The sequence below is a fragment of the Dermacentor andersoni genome, chromosome 4 (genome assembly GCF_023375885.2).
Source record: "Dermacentor andersoni chromosome 4, qqDerAnde1_hic_scaffold, whole genome shotgun sequence".
Lineage (NCBI taxonomy): Eukaryota > Metazoa > Arthropoda > Arachnida > Ixodida > Ixodidae > Dermacentor > Dermacentor andersoni.
In genome coordinates, this window is record NC_092817.1 from 123,751,718 (window position 1) to 123,770,172 (window position 18,455).

Genomic DNA, 18,455 nt, shown 5'->3' on the forward strand with positions numbered 1-18,455 from the left:
GCGAACCCATACACACAAAGGCTCCGGAGTCGACGACCGAGGGCTTCGTAGAACCGTGCTCCGTCTCGGGTGGTGCGGCCAAGTACCAATTTCCTGGGTTGATCGCGCGCCACGTGGCTGCCGGTCATCCGCAGTTCTCGGTACCGCCCAGCTTTCAGTGCCGACGTCAGAGGGCTTCGTAGAACTGCTCCGTCTCGGGTGGTGCGGCCAAGTACCAATTTACGGAGTTGATCGCGCGCCACGTGGCTGCCTGCCGACCGCAGCTCTCGGAAGGGCGCTTCGACTGGTGGGCTTGGAACACGTGCAGCGGGCTGAAAGCTGGCACGTTGCCACCCCGTATGGCCATTCTTAACAACACCTATACGGCAGCGCTTTCTCAGAAACTTTGAACAAGCTTTTTCATGGCTGTAAATGAACGTGCTAGGCAAGAAACTCAGGCACCTTAAGTCAACGTGCAGCCATCATAATGTGAATCAGGGCAATATAAAGTTAAGTGCCGGAGACAGCTCTAAAATTCTGCACCATGAATATTTCCTTGGTTAAGACACTTCGAAACAGAATACGCGAATGGATTCGCGAAGATACGCGAATGTTTGATATCGACGTTGTTAGTTGACGGTTGTTATTTAACTATACCGATATCATCGTGCCACGCGTTGTTTACGAAGTTAAATCTCATATTGAACAAAAGACGACAGCAAGGTGTCAAATGCGACCCAGACTTTGTTAACACAATGGGCGATGCTTCTTCGAAATTTCTGTGACCTATGCCGACGTTACCAGTAGCTGACAGCGTGTAAGTAGCCAACAGCCGCGACAACTTCAACAGCCGCACGAACAAGCAAGAACCAACGCTGAGAAGGGTTGGAATGAAGGAATTCAATTGAAAAGATTTAAGATGCACCGGGGGAAAACTACAACCGTCACGCGGTGCACAACATGTTTTCACAGCTGCACTTCCTGCACGACGAGTTGAGCCTTTATTTGATGTTCTTTTGTCTTGATGCCTTGCGGCGTATCCTCCAAGAAAAGAATTTACCAGATCATGAAAATTTCGCATTGACTGCTTTAAGTAAAGAAATCTATAGTTTTTAATATTGCGCAAAACGCTAACGGCGCCTCTCAGAACTTGCTAACCGACGCCACCGCCTCCATTGCACAACAAAAGTTTACGGAACAAACAAGATCGGGTGGCGCGAGATCATCTCTGAAAATGTGTGTGCCATATCTTTTTGTCGTTGCTAGCTGTTCATCTTGCACATTGCGTGCATGCTGAATGTAATCTGGATGTGGGCATCGGTTTAAACAACGGGGAACGAAGTGCGTGTTTTGCATATCGTTCTCTTTTCATATAGTCTTCGTTTTTTTAGCCAGTATTTATTTTTTCATGCGCTCTCGCTCAAACATCGTTAATGTCGTTGGAGAAGTGGGCTTATTGAAAAGCCAGCCTCTCTGCAGTCATAATAATCGGCCCTTTATTTCGAAATGTTTAATCCGAGTAACGTCGCACCGTTAGCGAGTTAACTATTCAAATGGCCGCGCTGACTCACGTGGGCGTTAGTAAATAGAAAAGCAAGATTCCCACTTATGATTCGAAATAGCTTTATATCCACATCGTGCACTTTGCGGTGTTAAGTCGACTCTCTGGACAAGGTGACATAACTATCGCTTTGCCGTCATTCCTTAGCGTCACGTCTGGCACAACACTGTAAAATAATTTACACCCTAAAAGTGAGAAAGGGTGTGTAGGTGTCTATAACTCACGCCCTTAGGGTGTCCGTCATATAGATAACACCCTTAAGGTGTGAGTTATAGACACATTTACACCCTTTTTCACTTTTTAGGGTGTAAATTATTTCACAGTGAAGGCCTTGATCCTTAGATCTTTTTTAACGTACTGCCGCCGAAACAGAAACAGACAGAGGTAATAGCTTTACACAATATTTTAGGAGGATTGACTGAATACGTCAATTAATTCTGGGCAAGTGCACCAGCAAGGATATGCTCTCTTTTCTATTATCAAAAGCATGTAAAGAAGATGGCATTATTGGGCGCTGACAAGTTGACAACCGCTACTTTTCGCTTAGTCACAAAAAGTCTCGCCGCTGTGCGGATTCATTACCCGACAAATTGTTAGTATACCGAACACTCAGTGCACCTTTCAACACCCCGAAAGAGAAAATTCTTATCTGCAGACCTCCACCATACGGTGGAGGTCTGCAGCCCCTGGACGCTAGGCCCGCCCAACTAACCAATTGATCAATCAGTCAATTGATCAGTCGGTCAATCACTCAGTCACCTAATAAAGATGAGATACGAGATCTTTCCAATCACTGTCAAAAAACCACTGAGCCAAAGTACGTTCGAAAGGGGCATTGGCCTCACTTTCGTTGGGGCCATTTGGCGTGAACATATCAGATGCATACATCTTTGGGTTGGTGAAGTACGAAATTCTCCCCAAGCGTCCATGTTACGTACAGGTCAACACAACATGTTGAGGGTGCGTTCTCCCCTAATATTGCCGCGCGCATACCCGGCGGCATCTCTGAACTGTCGACCAGCTTCGTGATGGATATTACACTATACGAGGGAATCTCTCCCTTCCTCTCTACATTCTTCTGTTTCTGCCTCCCCCCTCCTCCGTCCAAGAGGGAAGTTGAGCGAACTCGATTATTTAATTCTCGTTAACCCGTTCCTGCCTTTATACTTTCTTTTTTCTCTCTTTTATGCGAAGCATATTACTAGAGCTCAACCCAGCTCCTCAGGCGCGGCGGTGTCGCCTTCAATACCACGTGACACCGTGACGTCACGACAGAGGAGAAACGAGGCTCCAACTCGCGCCGTCGCTCGCGGCGTCGCCTTCAAGGCTGACCACGTGACACCGTGACGTCACGACAGAGGAGAAATGGGGCTCCAACTCGCGCCGTCGCTCGCGGCGTTGTTTCTAGGTGGCTTTGGCTCAACTCTTGCAAGATGGGCTGGGCGGGAATCGAACCAGGGTCTCCGGAGTGTGAGACGGAGACGCTACCACTGAGCCGCGAGTACGATGCTTCAAAGCGGTGCAAAAGCGCCTCTAGTGAATGCGGTGTTGCCTTAGAAACGAGCTGTTTCTAAGGCTCAGGCGTGCGTCGCTTGCTCAGGCGCGTAGTCGCTGCGCCGTAGCCCATTGTCTTACACCCCTTGGCGGGTCGACGGGAACGCTGTCGCGTTCCACTCTTGAAGGCGAAGCAGAGTAACGCATGAGTTGTTTCTTCGTCTAGCCGAACCAAATATAGCCAAGCAACAGCAGTTCACCAGGCTAAACAGTGGTTAAACAACTAAAATAAAGGCTAGTATGCTTCGCATCCTGGGCTTTACCTTAGCTAAGCCACAGCCATTTTTAACTGTGGGATTGGAGAAGGCTGCTTACTGAAAATATCTACAGAGCGCCCTTCTGATATGCTAACCTTCTAAGGCCAGCCGAGTAGCAGGTTAAAGCACATCTCACATGAATACAGAAAAAGCTGCAAGCTCGCAGTGATAGCAGGATTCGAACCCAGTACTTCCCGCGTAAGGGAGAGATGCCTCTGCCGCTTAAAACAATTAGCAGCTTAGCTTTTTGTACGACGCTGGTCAATTAGTCGAGTCAGAAATGATTTGGCATCAATGAACTGATCATTTAATCGAAGAATTAAGTCCTTAGTTGCCCTGCCATATTGAGAATCGGCAACGGGATTTCGAGATTTCTTCCTTTGTGATGCGCGAACGCGAAATTCACGTGTAAATGAACGAACGAAATTGACGCGTTCTGAAGCACGGCGCTCATGCATTCGCTGAATGTTTTTAGTGCAGTCTGCACAAGTAAGTCTAGCTGTAATCCACTAATATGATGCGTCACGGATGTACGCGTGAGCTTGGTGATCGGAAATGCGGCACAAGCCACTAGAAAGGGAGGTACTTTAGCAACTTCAATGGGTCATGCATACTGGAACCAGTTTCGAGTGCAGAACAGGATCACCAAAAAAAAAAAAAAAGGTGGTACGCAATTATTTTTTATTTTTTTTTAGATAATGATGCAAGTACAGAACAGTTCGTGCCTTGAAGAGATGCTCAAAATAGCGAACCAGGTGCGAAATAGAAGTGTATTGCAGTGTTTATCAGAGGATTGATCGTCAGTCAATCATAAATAAATAAATAAATAAATATGTAGCAAAATAAAGAGAACTAGCAAAACCGTGACGAGAAATGAATTCTATAAGCTGTACGAGAATGCAGTTTTGCGCTCGCATTGACTTCCTGTTTTTCACAACAAAACCCCGAAAGCTCCAGGTTATTATAGCGACAGAAGAGAAATACATAGGTGGAGAGGGAGGGCACCTTTTTTTTTTTCGAGCGCGATCGCAGAAAATCCCTCGGAAATGTGCGGGTTTATTAACCCCCGCGCGTCGCTTCCCGAACAACAGACACGCGAGCTTCGTTTTATTGTCTCCTCTTTCTCGCTCCGAAAGGACCGCTTTCGCTCGCGACAGCGGCCCCCCGGTGACGGAAACAAACGCAACAAGCGCTGCAGGCCAGCACGAATGCGGCGCCAGCGCAACGACGATGCTAACAAAAGACCTCTCGCCGCACGAACGACTGCTGGAGAGAGTACTACACACATGGGGAAGGAAAGAGCCCACATCGCGCACGCGACCGAAATCCAAAACCGAAACCTCGCGCGCCAAAGAGCACGCGAGCGCCACCCAAGCGAAACCGAAACTCGTCCAGCGATTGGCTAGTCAAGGGCTAGCCGCGAGTACCGATTGGTCCGTCGTCGTTTTGAGCGTGTGCGCGCGTGTTGTGCGCTTACCCTCCCCTCGTTTCTCCCTCGCAAGGCAGGAAGAAGCAGGTGGCGGCGTTTGTTGGGGGATGGCGAGCGGCGGTTCGTTCGCCCGGCTTCTTCACTCCAGCGTCGGTCGGTTCCCGCGTTCGGAGCGTTGGCGCTGTGGTGGTGGTCGGCGCGCGCGGCGGCGCGCCTTTACGGATGTGAAACCAGCGGTGCACCGCTGTTGCTCCATGTGAACGGATACACGCGCTTCTGGTGCTCCCTTGTGTGACCGTGAACCGCGTGACAGTGAGTCTTACGCCTGCTCGGCCGCAGATGACCGCGGTGGTGCCGAGTGGCGGCTGTTAACGGCAACTGAAGTCGAACAGACGACGAGGGGTGTTCACGCTAGCAGACGACGGAAACAACCTGGATCGCTCGCAGCAGTCAGGCGCCGGCACCGGCGCGCGCGGTGTGATGATGGCTCGCGTGGGATCGTGCGATGCTCCTCCGCCGTTGCCGGCAGGTCGTGCGTCGTCGTACGCTGCAGCGTCGTCGACGCTTCCATCGCCGGCGATTTGGACCGTGCACGGCAGCACGCTGTCGCCTTCGTATGCCGTGTCGACGGGAGGCGGCGGCTACGACGGACCGGCGGTGCCAGCTTCGATGATCGCCCTATCGGATACCCGGAGCATGACAACGTCCAGAGTGCCCCAGTCGCCGGCCCAGCATGCCTACTACGAGATAACGGTGAGCGCATAAATTACGAGACTGGCGCGCGTGTATTTTTGTGTTCGTGTACGGTGCGAATGCGTTCGTCGCGCTGAGTTCTTGGACGCGCAACTTACGCGTGCGTTTTCCGGCCGACATACATAGCGTCCTTCACCTCTTCAATTTGTGATGTAAGTCGTTCACAGATGAAAAAGCAAAAGGTTTTCATTAAATTCTTTTTAATTTTTTTTTTCACGCCTGCGATAATACCGTTCGCTAAAAAACTTGGTACCGTCAAATAACTGCTCATTCCAGCGTGAAACGTCCTGTTGTCAATGTAGTATTAAAAAGGGGCCGGGGGGGGGGGGGGGCAGGGGGGGCCGGCGGTTGTACCCCCGTAGGAATATCTGAGTAAAACGGTCTGCTAAGCTGTTAGCCCGAAAAAGAAGAGACTCATTATTTTCTTTCTCCTTAAGAAATAATATGCGCTGCCGAGTTTTCTTGCAACAATAAATGCCTGCTGACTGAGTGCCGCTCGAGTCGCGTTTTCACTGACGAACACTTGAAAGACCGAACGGTAAAGTTCAGATCCGAACAGCTCAACCGGTACCAGGTATAGCTCTTGAAATTTAGCGAATCGTTGATTCAAAGCTCGGCCGTGCGGCAGACCGCTCCCCCGGCTCATATATATACACACGTAACACGATGACGTCTGCGATGAAAGTCTTTCGACAGTTTTTCTCCACATTTGCCGTTCGTGTTTGAATACCACCCGCTTGGTGTTTTCGTTCTCCTATATGAGCTGTGCTCTTGCTGTCATCCTGTTCTCCTCGCACTCGTTGTGTAGTGGCGGCCGCAACTATGCTAAGCTCGCGCCGAGCACAGCGCGGGTGAGCGGTAGTTTGTACTGTAAACAACGAACAGGCGGCCTCGTTGCGAATCGGTCTATCAGGCAGGGTTGTGATGAAACATTGCTCGCACCCTTGTGTTGTACAGCCTATAGTCGACAGATGTTACGCGGTGATGTTGTATATACACTGTACGTATGCCGGCATTCCAAACGCGTGGTGAATTAGGCTTCTTTCCTAATTTGTTTCGTGCGCGACGAAGTGAAGAGCCGTCGCTGCTTGCGTGCAGAGAACGGGGGATGAATTAGAAACTTAGTCAGGTGCGGGCACGCCGCATTTTGTTCCTGATCGCTTCGTTTTTTTTTCTTCGCGAAGAAGAAGCAGTAAACTCAGAAACGTTCGAATGAACACTATAATATGATAAATATTGCTTTTTTTTTTTTTTGTGCGCACCGTTATGTGAATATCCAACAAAAGCTCATTGCACCCCCCCCCCTTCTTTTTTCTCTGTCTTTCATCCCTGCTTTGTTGTATAGGCGGATGCTCAAAATTGTTCGAAGAGCGAGCGATTTGACGAAACAGCGCGTGACTCCATTACATGGATGGGGGAAAGAATGAGTCAACCAGTAAAATGACGCATTCGTTCTTTGCCATAATAGACCGTAATAACATTTAAACGCTAATGAACATGTTTAAAAACGGCATTAGTCTTTGAAGCGGCACGATCAGTATTTTCATACGTCTTCCTTATTATTTTCATGAAGATCATATGCAATTAATTCTCAATATATATCAATTTTATTAGAACCGTGCGCAAAATGTGCGCGAAAACGTCAAATTGGTGAACCTTTCACAGAAACGTTTTACTCAATATATCTCTGAAAGCCGCGTTGTCCCTGATGAACGGCTTGTGCCATAGGAAATGAGTCAATAACGGATTAGTGCTTGCTGTTCTCGTTAGCTGTAAATTAGTTGATACCTTCGTTTGAAATTTGCGTGAGATGAGATAAATGTTCAAATAAACGTTTGTTTATATTATGATATCAAGGGAGGGGGAAGGGACTTATGTTTAACTGCATATCGCAAGTCCTTTCTGGAGTCACATGACAAATAACGATTTGCAATGTTACTATCTTATAGTGTTGTTGTCAGTACATTATACATGCGTGTGTGGGAGCTAAATATTTCAAATAATATTACGGCTAATACATATACCCTACTGTACCTACTGCAGTAATATCACGTTCTTCTGAAACGGCAAACGCACAGGTAAGGAATAAATGCTTTACATTGAGTTTTGTTGCTGAGCTACGACATTATTCTTTTTGAAAAGATCTGCAATAACTTACGGCCACCAAATTCCTTAATATGTCGGAACATTCAGCACAATTTAACGGCATGCCACTTAGCGTGCGGCGGTGTGCAGAAGATTCGCGAAAATCGCACAAGTTGTGTCCCTTAAGAAAAAAAAGAAAAGAGAGGGCAATTCACAATAGTACAGCATGACCACCAGTATTACATCGACATATAAGTGGTGCAGTGAAATTTCGTTGATTTGTTTATATACTTATTTATTTGATGACATTGGTAGTGTTGGCAACTTTCGCCGCCTGCACTTCCACAGAATCTGGGCCAGAATTCGCAAAGCTACTCTTACCTAGGTACTTTTTGCTATCGGCTAATAATATGTCTGGCGTCAGGACTGACTGGAAAATGTTCTTAAGAATAATTCTAACGTACGAGCTTTTTGTCAGTAAAGACGCACCAGAAAAAAAGCGGCAGGGTGCTTATAAACCGCGACAAATTCAATTGAAAAGGTATACGAAAGAAAAAGCGATGGCTATCAAGTAAGTTAAATATAGTAATTAGTAGAAGTAATAGCATCAGTAGTAGATTATGTTTTGGACAATGGGTGACAAATTCAGAATAATTACGTAACGCAAAGCATATTCGACACATACTCATAAGAAAAAAAAAACGGGGATTTATGTTGATACTTTTTGCAGTAGGTGACGTCACTTCGAAGAGGTTGTGCTCCTACCAAATAAACTTAGGGGGCAACTATGCGAAATTTCAACAGCTGAATCCAATAAAATAAAAAGAGTAAAATCTATCTTTCCGCCTTTTTTTTTTCTATTTTTCGCTTAAGCACGGGTCAGTTAGGAACGCATGAAGCATCACTGCAGCAAACCTTCCTCGACTCATTTTGCCTTGGGCCTTTATTTGCGCCGATGTACTATATAGTTTCAGGCATGTGCCTGCTGCAGTGTGTTCAGCAATACAAAAACGCATAGTGTGAACTTGTACTCACGCTAATTACGAAACCATTAAAACAAGCAACTAATTAAGTTAAAGCTAGCCCCTCGCTAAAGAGCTATTTACCAAGTATATAGCTATATATACTCAAGGATTCACTGGAAGCCCGGATCCGAGTAGGCTTCGGGAAAAGCACGCACTAACGTTTGGGAAAGTCAGCGTGTTGAGAAAGCGAAACCGCGTAATCCTCTATATAGGCGTCTCGCGAAGCGCGTGTAGTGTGTAGGCAAAAGCCTCAAATAACGAGTTCATCGGACGTTAGAAGTATGCTGGGGCATGCCTGCACGGGCATCTTTTTTCTAATCATTTTCCAACGTGTGCAAGCGTTTATCTATAGCGTTCTCATTGTTGTTTCCAAGTGCGGAGCGTACTGACTTTAGGAGGGTTTGCGGTTGGCATTTTGCTATTTGCGACATGATATTAAGTCCAAAGTCAGAGAAAGCAAAAGTGTGTAAGGGGCGTAGGGAGGAGGGGGCTACAAGACAGGCAATGCACAGTGTTTTCTTTGCGCAGTGTTGAGCTGCTGCGGACGCGCTTGCCTAAGCTCTTGTCGGTTTCGCTTTTCTGTTTCTTCCCGTACGCCCATGGAGTACGGGGGAATCCAGTCCCATCCCGGGTGAATGCCTCCACCTTCCTTTCTTTGTGTCTCGCTTTCGTTGTGCAATGCTTGTGGAACGTTTGTTAGTTACCGCAAGGATTTCCCCCTTTCGTTAGAGAATCTGTTTCCTTGCTCCATGATCTCTCTCTCTCTCTCTCTCTCTCATTGTCCTGCGCCGCCTCCAAAGCCCCAAGGCTCAGCTCTGCATCATACCCCTGGCGTTTTCGTCACCTCCGTCCGGCAGCTACTAGTAAGCATTTCCGAACAGCGGACACTCGATCGGGGGCGCGCATGCAGGAGGCGTTGGCCGCCGGTTCTCGTCACCGGCAGCTCGGCATTAATCCTCCTTGATGGCTCGACGTGGCCGAAGTGAAAGGCCGTACGCGCAATAGCAGCGCCCGCTGCTGCTGCTTGCTATCACCGCACTATACCGCACCCGCCCGTGAGTCACGTCTCGAGTGACTCACCGCAGTATTTCTTTTTCACAAAAGAATCGACAAGGGGTGTTGAGGCGCGAGCAACCGCATACACGGTATACCTTGCGCGTCTTCGCCGCTTGTCATCAGCCATATACCGCCGCCGCATGTCACCCGAGGAGCGGGAAAGGAGGGGGCAGAAGAGCGAGGGAGGGGGCAGAAAATGCGTGGAAGTAGGCGCGGCTTGTCCGAGAGAGGCGGCCAAATTGAGATCCTCTCGCGCGAGGGCGACGTCGGATGCCGCAGCCTCCCGGGAGCTGGCACGCGGATTGGCGCCGTGAGAAACCTAAGCCGCCAAAGCCGACTGCCGGAGAGTTCCGTTGTTGCTGTTGTTTCCAGAAGTGTCCGTGTCTGCTCACGTGTGAGGAATAGAGGCGACAGAAGTGGAGGAGGAGGAAAAGCGGACGAGCGCATCGGATTCGGCGTCGTCATGGTCTCCTGCGGTGGTGACAGGTGTCTCTTGCAGAGGCGATGCAGTTGCCGTGCGATTCGTTCTTCCCAGCGTTATGCGAGTGTATATAATGCTTCGAGAGATGATGAAAGGTCGAGCTTTGGTCAGTTTTGAACACGCTGTCCGGAGCTGCGCAGAAGTCGAAGAAAGTAGGAGCTTGCATTCACTGCCCTGTATTAAAGGGTTTCTGCAACACCTCTGCTATATAGCTCACACCCTTTGTTTCGACTATTGTGATTGTCTTCTCTGAGGAGTCCGTCGGGATGCGCGTTATGCCGTCGTTGAATGAAGACTGCCAATCACGGGATTGGTTCAGATGTTGAGTGGAGCGTTTCCGCAAACGTACAGAAATTATGGAAATTACAACTTGACTGGTAAGAAGATTAGTAGGAGAAAGCGCTTATAGAAAAGTAAGAGAACAACGTATATGGTTCTGAATTTAAGAAAGAGAGCGATACGTTTCTTTCTTTCTTTCTTTCTTTCTTTCTTTCTTTCTTTCTTTCCTTTCTTTCTTTCTTTCTTTCTTTGACCCACAGATGACCTTAGGGATGAGCTCAATGCCTTGATTTGACGTCTTGCATATGCAAGCCGACAGGCTATATATATAGTGAGTGAACATTAGAGAAAGACGCATTATATTTTTGCATGGCTGGCCAACAAACCCGTGCGTCGATCGCATGTGCTGCGCCAGACCAGATATAACGCCTGTAATGGCTGAATAAGGCGCATATAGAAAGAACTTGGTTAATTGTCTAGATAGATACGCGCATACTTCGACCGAAATGATTTCTCAGTGGAAGTTGCCAGTGTCTATTAAAAAAAAATTATGGGGTTTTAAGTGCCAAAACCACTTTCTGATTATGAGGCACGCCGTAGAGGAGGACTCCGGAAATTTCGACCACCTGGGGTTCTTTAACGTGCACCTAAATCTAAGTACCACGGGTGTTTTCGCATTTCGCCCCCATCGAAATGCGGCCGCCGTGGCCGGGATTCGATGCCGCGACCTCGTGCTCAGCAGCCCAACACCAGGGCTAAGGAAACGAAATATATAGGGCTGGCTAACTAGCTTCTGCAGCTTTTTCTCGTTATCCTCTTTCTCTCCTTGAGACGAATACAATTTTGATTGATTGATTGATTGATTGATTGATTGATTGATTGATTGATTGATTGATTGATTGATTGATTGATTGATTGATTGATTGATTGATTGATTGATTGATTGATCCTTATATGCTACGTGCAAGGAAGGCGCTCTCCTAGTTAATTAGCCCGCGCTTACACAAGCTCCACCTATACTTGAGGTTTCCAAGAATATGCTGTATTAGTTTATCTCGCACGTGTCAAGCGCCACTCGAAAATAACAAGTTCCTCCTCTTCCAGCCCGCTGATGCGTGCTAAAAAAACGAAGCACTACGCGTTTGATGTGCTATTTATATCGCTTGTTTTCTCTCAAAATCAAGGTTTTGTCTCTTGCAGCTGTGCTCGTCCAACAGGATACAGACGGCAAGGGCAACACCGTTGTAGAGCTGGCGTACCACCGAAAACCAAGGACAAATGAAATCAAGCGCCGTTGAAAACCCGAGGCAAAGAAAGTATAAAAAGCAACGTATTCGAGAAAAAAACAAAGGGCAAGATAATGGGTAGAAAGGGGTTTAGGGGGAGGGGCTAGCCGTACGGTGACAACACCCCTTGCGCCAGTCGGAGGCTGAAACCGTAAACGAAATTAGGACGAACACGTCGGCGGGCGCCCCGGCGAAATGAAAACGTGCAAGCACGTATACTTTCGTCAAGCGCGATCGCATTACCAGGGCGGCGGTGGCGGCCGCCGCAATAATTTTCAATCAAATCCCCGCTACCTCCTCCTTCCCTATAGCGTTCCCTCCTTTTCCCATGCTGACTCTCTCCCTTTCTCTTCCTGCCAGAGATATGACATTAGCTAGCTAGCTGCAATTCCGCTTTAACCGCGTCATTCTCCCCCCACCGCCCCTTTACGACCCTTCCCCTCAATGTCATGCAAGAAGCCACATCTCTAACTCTCGCTCCCCTAATGGGGAAGAAAAGGTTACGACATTTAGCGCGCTCCCGTCCAATCTGTCCTTTTTTCCTTTCGCCCCGAGAAGTCGCGAAGGGAAGATGGGAGTGCGGGAAAGTGGTAGGAGGAAAAAACGGAGTCCTCCGTCAAGCGCACCCTCCCCCCCCCCCCCCCCTCTTGCCGCCGTCAGGTCGATCCGCCCCAGCACTCTTCGCCCATGCAGCGCACTCCCTTTTCTCTTGTCTCTCGCGTCTCTCTCCTCCGTCACCACGCGCTCCAACTTCGGTGCAGCGCGATGAATGCCGGTGCTCGAGAATTGGGTGGATGTTGCGCGTATATAGGCCAGGCCTATGTTGGTTCTGCGCGGACTGCAGCCGATAGAGGGCAACAGGACACGACAAAGTCGAAGCACTGCACAGTGACGTTTTAAAATACGTTATATTGCGGCGTCTTTCTGACAACGCCGAGCCGTTAATTATTTGCGTGCCTTTCCGTTTGTATGTAAAAATCGACTATACTGGGCAATCCTACGGAGTATACGAACGCTCCTTTTCTAGAAAGAACAGCAATGACCGCTGTTGAATGGTGCGCGTTACTCAACGCCGCTGTTTGCCGCTAGAGCCAGTCGTGGCCTTCACGCAGGTTGCTTAAACAGGCAAGTCTAGTTGCATAACTGTGCATGTGCATTTCTGCTTGTCTTGCTTTGGAATCCGAAATGGGAACTGTGGGCATGCGCGCCTGCGCAGAGACAGAAAACGATTTCAAAGCGTGTGAACTACTGCGTCTAGTGCCTCCATAGACATTCTGGATATTGTGGAGGCTCCTTCCGAGCATCATCCTGCTTGCGCACAGTGCTCAAGCACAGCCTCTTTTCCTCTTCTTATGCCCCCTTTCCCTCGCCCCTCCCTCCCTTTACGTAGGGTAGCAAACCGGACGCTCGTCTGGTTGACCTCCCTGCTTTTACTATTCTTCTTTTCTCTGAAAAGTCCTTTCTCTGACGATATTCCTCGCGATACCAAACGCAGTCTCTGCTGCTAAGTGCAGGCGTTTATGCGCATGTCTCTAGAGTATCGTTTCGCTGTACCTCAGTAGCGTTTACTTCGATCGTCATGGGAGTGATTGGAATTAAGTGACGAAAAAATTGTATTTTTGCTTGGTGGAATTAAGCGAGTCGTTTGGGGCAGATAGAGTGAAGCGTTTGTATACTGGCATGCAGGCAAAAGAAAGAAAAGAATTCATCGGTAGACCCTGAGCGATGAGGAGTGCCGATAAGGATAAGTACATGGGCATGTAATGAAGCTCAGAGGTTAGCACTTCCAGACCAGAAGCGACATATTATGGAACCGTTAAACTGAGGAGGAAACGATCATGTCGCCGACAGGGTTTACACCGACACGTTACAGGCACTACGTATTTAATCCACTCACTACTGCGATCCGCATTACTATCCCGCTTTCTTGGTTTTTCTTTTCTTTTCTTTTTGCTCAAACACACCTCGACCCCTGCCCCCCCCCCCCCCCAAAAAAAAAAAAAAGGATGTAACGTTGGTTGCCCCATGGCTCAAGTGCCTTCGATTTGCCGGTATACCGGCAGCTACGCCCCCGCCCTGAGAGATAAAGCGCTGCACCCAATTCACGGCAGAGAGCAGGGCGAGGAGAGAGCGGTGGCTGGCCCGGGCCATCACTCATCGGACGCCGGCGGTGGTGGCGGCGTCCAAGCGGCTCCACATCCAGAGCACCAGCCGACGCCGGGCGCGCTGCTCAAACTCGTCCAAAGTGCTGCGTGGGCGCTTTTGCCTCCCCCTCGGCCCTCCATCCCGACGCAGGCGGCTTCGCGGCTCGAGAGAGAAGAACGCTGGTGTTCATAATCGGCCATTTGAGGAACACAATACGGCAGCGGCGGCGGCGACGGCTCGGCTTGGCATGGCTCGCGAGCTCAAACGCCTGCCAGGGCAGCGGTTTTCCGGACGCTCGAAGATGGTGGAAGGAAGGAAGGAGGTGCATAGAGGAAGGAGGATGCAGTTGGGATTGGGGGAAGAGATGAGATTGGAAGTGGAGGAGGGGGGGGGGGGGAGGGCGAGGGGCTGGCTCCTTATTCCCGCTCTGTCTCTCAATGAGTGAAGAGGCACGTGCAAACAAAGCTGCGCCCTCTTCTGTCGTCAGCTTCGGGCCGTGTTGCTTTTATTCTTTCTTGGTTCCATCTCACGACAACTGCCTGCCGTGCACGTCTGCCACGTTATATATATATATATATATATATATATATATATATATATATATATATATATATATATATATATATATATATATATATATATATATTCGTGCCTTCGTTTCGGTCCAGTTTAGAGAAGCGAGGCCGTTATAGAATTGTTGCGAGAGAAAGACAGCGCGCCTTTAGAGGCAGGCAAAGCGACGAGAGAGGGCGCGCGTGTGCCGGCTCTGTCTTCAGTGCGCGTCTGGTCTGTGAACGGCACGCCGTGTTTGAGCGGGCACGTCAATATTGTATGTGGTGTAACGGTGCGCCGTCGACAGCTGATGGCCGCTGGCGGCACAGGGCTTTCTTCGCATCGCCGAGCGAAGGACGTCCGTCTCCTTTTAACGAGCGACGCCACTCCCTAACGCTTGGCCAACTTAGACGAAGCCGCTTTCGGAGCGGGTCACCGGGACGCTATAAGTGCGCCAATTTGTCGAAATAAGATGAGCCGTGCTGCCGACGCGGCTAAGAAAGCTTTTGTCCAGCAAAAACTTATGGTGATTACACACGCCTGCGTCTCCTTTCGGAGAGCAGCTGCGCCTTATGGGCACCCTGACGATAAATTTGTGCGAGACGACGAGCGATTTATTAAATAAATTGGCTTCGTCCTTCGCGCCGCGATGTTTAGCTGCGCAGTGTATGAGCATGGTCGCTTTGTTTACTTGATGGCTTGAGTGTCGCTAACGTTCTGTGTCATTGACTCGGAGCTAGGTAGGTATATGCCTACCTAGCTCCGAGTCAATGAAATAAAACGTGTTTTAGGAAAATTGGTTTCAACTAGAGCCGTGATACAGAACGCGTTTTAGGGGAATGGGTTTTAACTGGAGCAGTTCTAAGCCTCCGGCTGCTGCATTTCACATATATGCAAGAAAGAAAGAAAAAGGATTTGGTTTCAAATAGAAATATCAATGATTAGAATAACGAATAAATATGGCACTTTAGGAGCTGTAACAGTGGCCCACTTGGTAAGTGCGTTGAGCGTTTCGTCTGCTCATACTATATGGTATACATATTTTACCGTCCCATACACATGTTTAACCGCCAGGCATGTTGGGTTGGCTGAGCGCTTTTAGAAACTTGGTAGCAGTGCCGCCGCAGGCATTCCATGCCATACCTGGTACATACATATATATCCAACATGCGGATCTTGTTCGCTTACCTTGTGACCCGACTTGCGCATCGGCTCATAGGTTTTCTATGAGATAGAAGAGGGCACATGTCCGGACGAGGCGAGGAGTGAGCGAGTGCGCGGGCCACCTTTCGAGCGCATCCAATCTTTGATGCATCGCCAACCTTATATATAGTGTACTCTATTCATCCAATCTCATTTTGCGCGTGCACGCTATGATAGACATTTGTGAATTAATAGAACTGAACGTTAACGAAATCTGTGGGAAAGACCCGCGTTGGAGAAGGCTCTATAGTACTCGGACTCGTGCCATCAAACGCGCTTGCCGCGACGGAAGTCGTCATGTTTTCAGATTGCGCTAAATTACTCGCATATACACACCACGCCGATGGGAGCGTTCCCACGGGCTTGCACAACGCACTGCAGAAGAAGAAGAAGAAGCACGTTCAGCTTACGTGCGTTCAACTTCCACCATCATCTGTATATTTACGGTCAGTAGGAAGGCAAGAAAAGGGGGAAGCAACCGAAGGCCGGAACCGATCGGATCTATTCTCTTGTCGTATGTATATATATATATATACGCGGCTAACCAACCGCTCTTACGCGCCTGGCGCGCGCATTAAGAGAGAGGCGTAGTGAGCGAACAAAGAGGGCTAGCGAACGAAAAAGAAAAGAAACCCATAACCGCGCGTAAGCGAATTGTCAAGAGTTAAGCCTCGGCCAGCGGCGCCCGTAGGGAATCAATAGCGTGTGTATACCTCTCGCGCGCGCGCCGGGCGGACGCCACGATATAGCTGACGCGGCGCGTTGTAAAAGCCCATCGTCGGCACGGGAAGGAGGCCGAGGAGTAGAAAGAGGAAGAAGCGGAGAAATAATGCTGGCCGGTGCGGATGCTATAGACCATTTTGCCCGGGCGGCCGCAGCAGCAGCAGCAGCAGACGTACGCTGGGAGACCTAAAAGCGATCCTTCCACCACCACCATTGCGCGAAAGCAGACGACGAGACCAGAGCACAGGCCGCCCGGGGCGTCCCACGCGCGCGGTATCTCATCCCTCCCCCCCCCCCCCCCCCTTCCCGGTTCCGCTGCCTCTGGCTATCCATCCGGGCCGGCCGGACGGGCCGCTGTACTTACTGCCAGCGGTGCGCATGGATCGTAAACGGCAATCTACTAACGGCCATATACGCTTGGTGCCGCTGCCACACTGCCGCCTGTCGCTGGCAGCAGCGCCCTCTGCATTACGCGTGCAAGCGGCGCATTAAGCCTTAAAAGGATTGTCCGGTATAGTTTTGAACCGCGAAGAAAAAAAAATAGGTGACCTTATATTAAATGTGGCTATTAGCGGCGCTATAGGATACGGGCCCGAAGCAGCACCGTATGAAAGCGTTATTTGACCCGCAAACATTGAAATACAGTTTGTTTCCGAAACCTGGCGTGACGGATTGTGCCCATCTTGAGTCGCGCAGCGTTCTCTCTCAGTCGCGCAGGGTTTTTCTTCTGGCATTGTTGCATTCGTTGAGCACATCAAGCATTTCGAGTTGTCCGTACATACAGCGCAGTGACATAGACGGTGCACGCGGAGTGGCGAGGCACGTATATGACGTCATATATTCTGCAGCCGAGATTTAAGGTGTCGTGTTTCCTACTCGAAATAAATTAACCTGTCTCCTTCAAAAAAAAAAAAAAAATGTGATTCGATCATTGACGCCTTAAGGTGCCGTTTAATTTTTTGACGTAGGGAGAATAGGAGAAATTTTCAGCCACGGAATATATACGCTTCCCAAAGGATGCTCCCGTAAACGCCCTCGCGGAACGCGCGTGGCGTACATGTTATCTAGAGGAAGACGGCGCCATTTGCCTACGTCAGAAGCTTTTTATGTTTGGATGAGCAAAGAGTTTTTTTTTTATTTATTGATTCTGTTTAGCCAGAGAGGAAGAAAGGACAAGTGTATAGTGGAGTTAACCAGACGGACTTCCGGTTGGCTACCCTGCGCGCGTGAGAGAAGGTGACGGATTGAAAGAAAAAAAAAGAGAAGGTGAAGGAGTTCACCCTCGCGGTATAGCGGATACAGGGTGCGTGTAAACGTCTTCTCGAGTCCGCTTATTTCGAGAGAGTTATTAAAGTGCGCGCATAGCTTGCTCGTACGATGATGTGTGATGCCCTGCATGCATCCAGGATCTCGGCCTCCGCGTAGAAGGTCGACCGTCCAGTCGCCGCTGCGCACTCCGTAGATACTACTTGTCCACTGGTCACTTTCGAGCGCTCTATAGAGTGCCCTCGCCCGGTGAAGGTTACACTCGGTTGCTCTAAATCGAGCGCTCGGAACACATTCGTCTGGTTCGTTCAGAGCGCCGCGTGTGCTCCAGCTCGGGGCGCTCTCATCCTGAGCCGGGAGTGCGACCGAGGCCACGGGTTTGCTCTGGAAACAGCTGTATAGCACGTTCGGCTGGGTCAGTTTTCCTCTATAGGTCCAATCTTAAGGGGGCTTTCGCACCGCTGCAAACAGAATTGGTGCGCGGTATATAGAAACCACTTGAATCTGTACCGTAATGTGTAAGGCAACACATGAGATGCGATACGCGCGTATAGGGCTTCGACACTCGACACTCGTCGAATGTTTGTTCCCCAGTGGTTGTGCGTCTAAGCGTGATCAGGCTCGTCGCGCTCCATTTACTTTTCTTGAGTTAACTAACTTAGGTTCACGTTTGTAGCGTCGAAACCATTCTATTCAACATTCTGTAGTAGCTTGACCTTCAGTGACCGGCCCTACTGTGCGTGATCTGTACTGCGTTATACTTTATTCTTTAGACTTGTCCTGTTGCTCTTCCTTTCCTCTTTCCTCCCCTCCTTCCTATC

The 18,455-nt window shown here is 49.2% G+C and overlaps 1 protein-coding gene across 1 annotated transcript in view; it reads left to right on the forward strand.

The window, feature by feature from the left end:
• Positions 1 to 4,884: 4,884 nt before the first annotated feature.
• Positions 4,885 to 18,455, forward strand: part of LOC126537593 (uncharacterized) — a 464,401-nt gene continuing 450,830 nt past the window's right edge. The window contains exon 1 of the mRNA XM_072287911.1: positions 4,885 to 5,533. Coding sequence (XP_072144012.1) covers positions 5,261 to 5,533 — 273 coding nt within the window. The 5' untranslated portion in view covers positions 4,885 to 5,260. The remainder of the gene's footprint in view (positions 5,534 to 18,455) is intronic.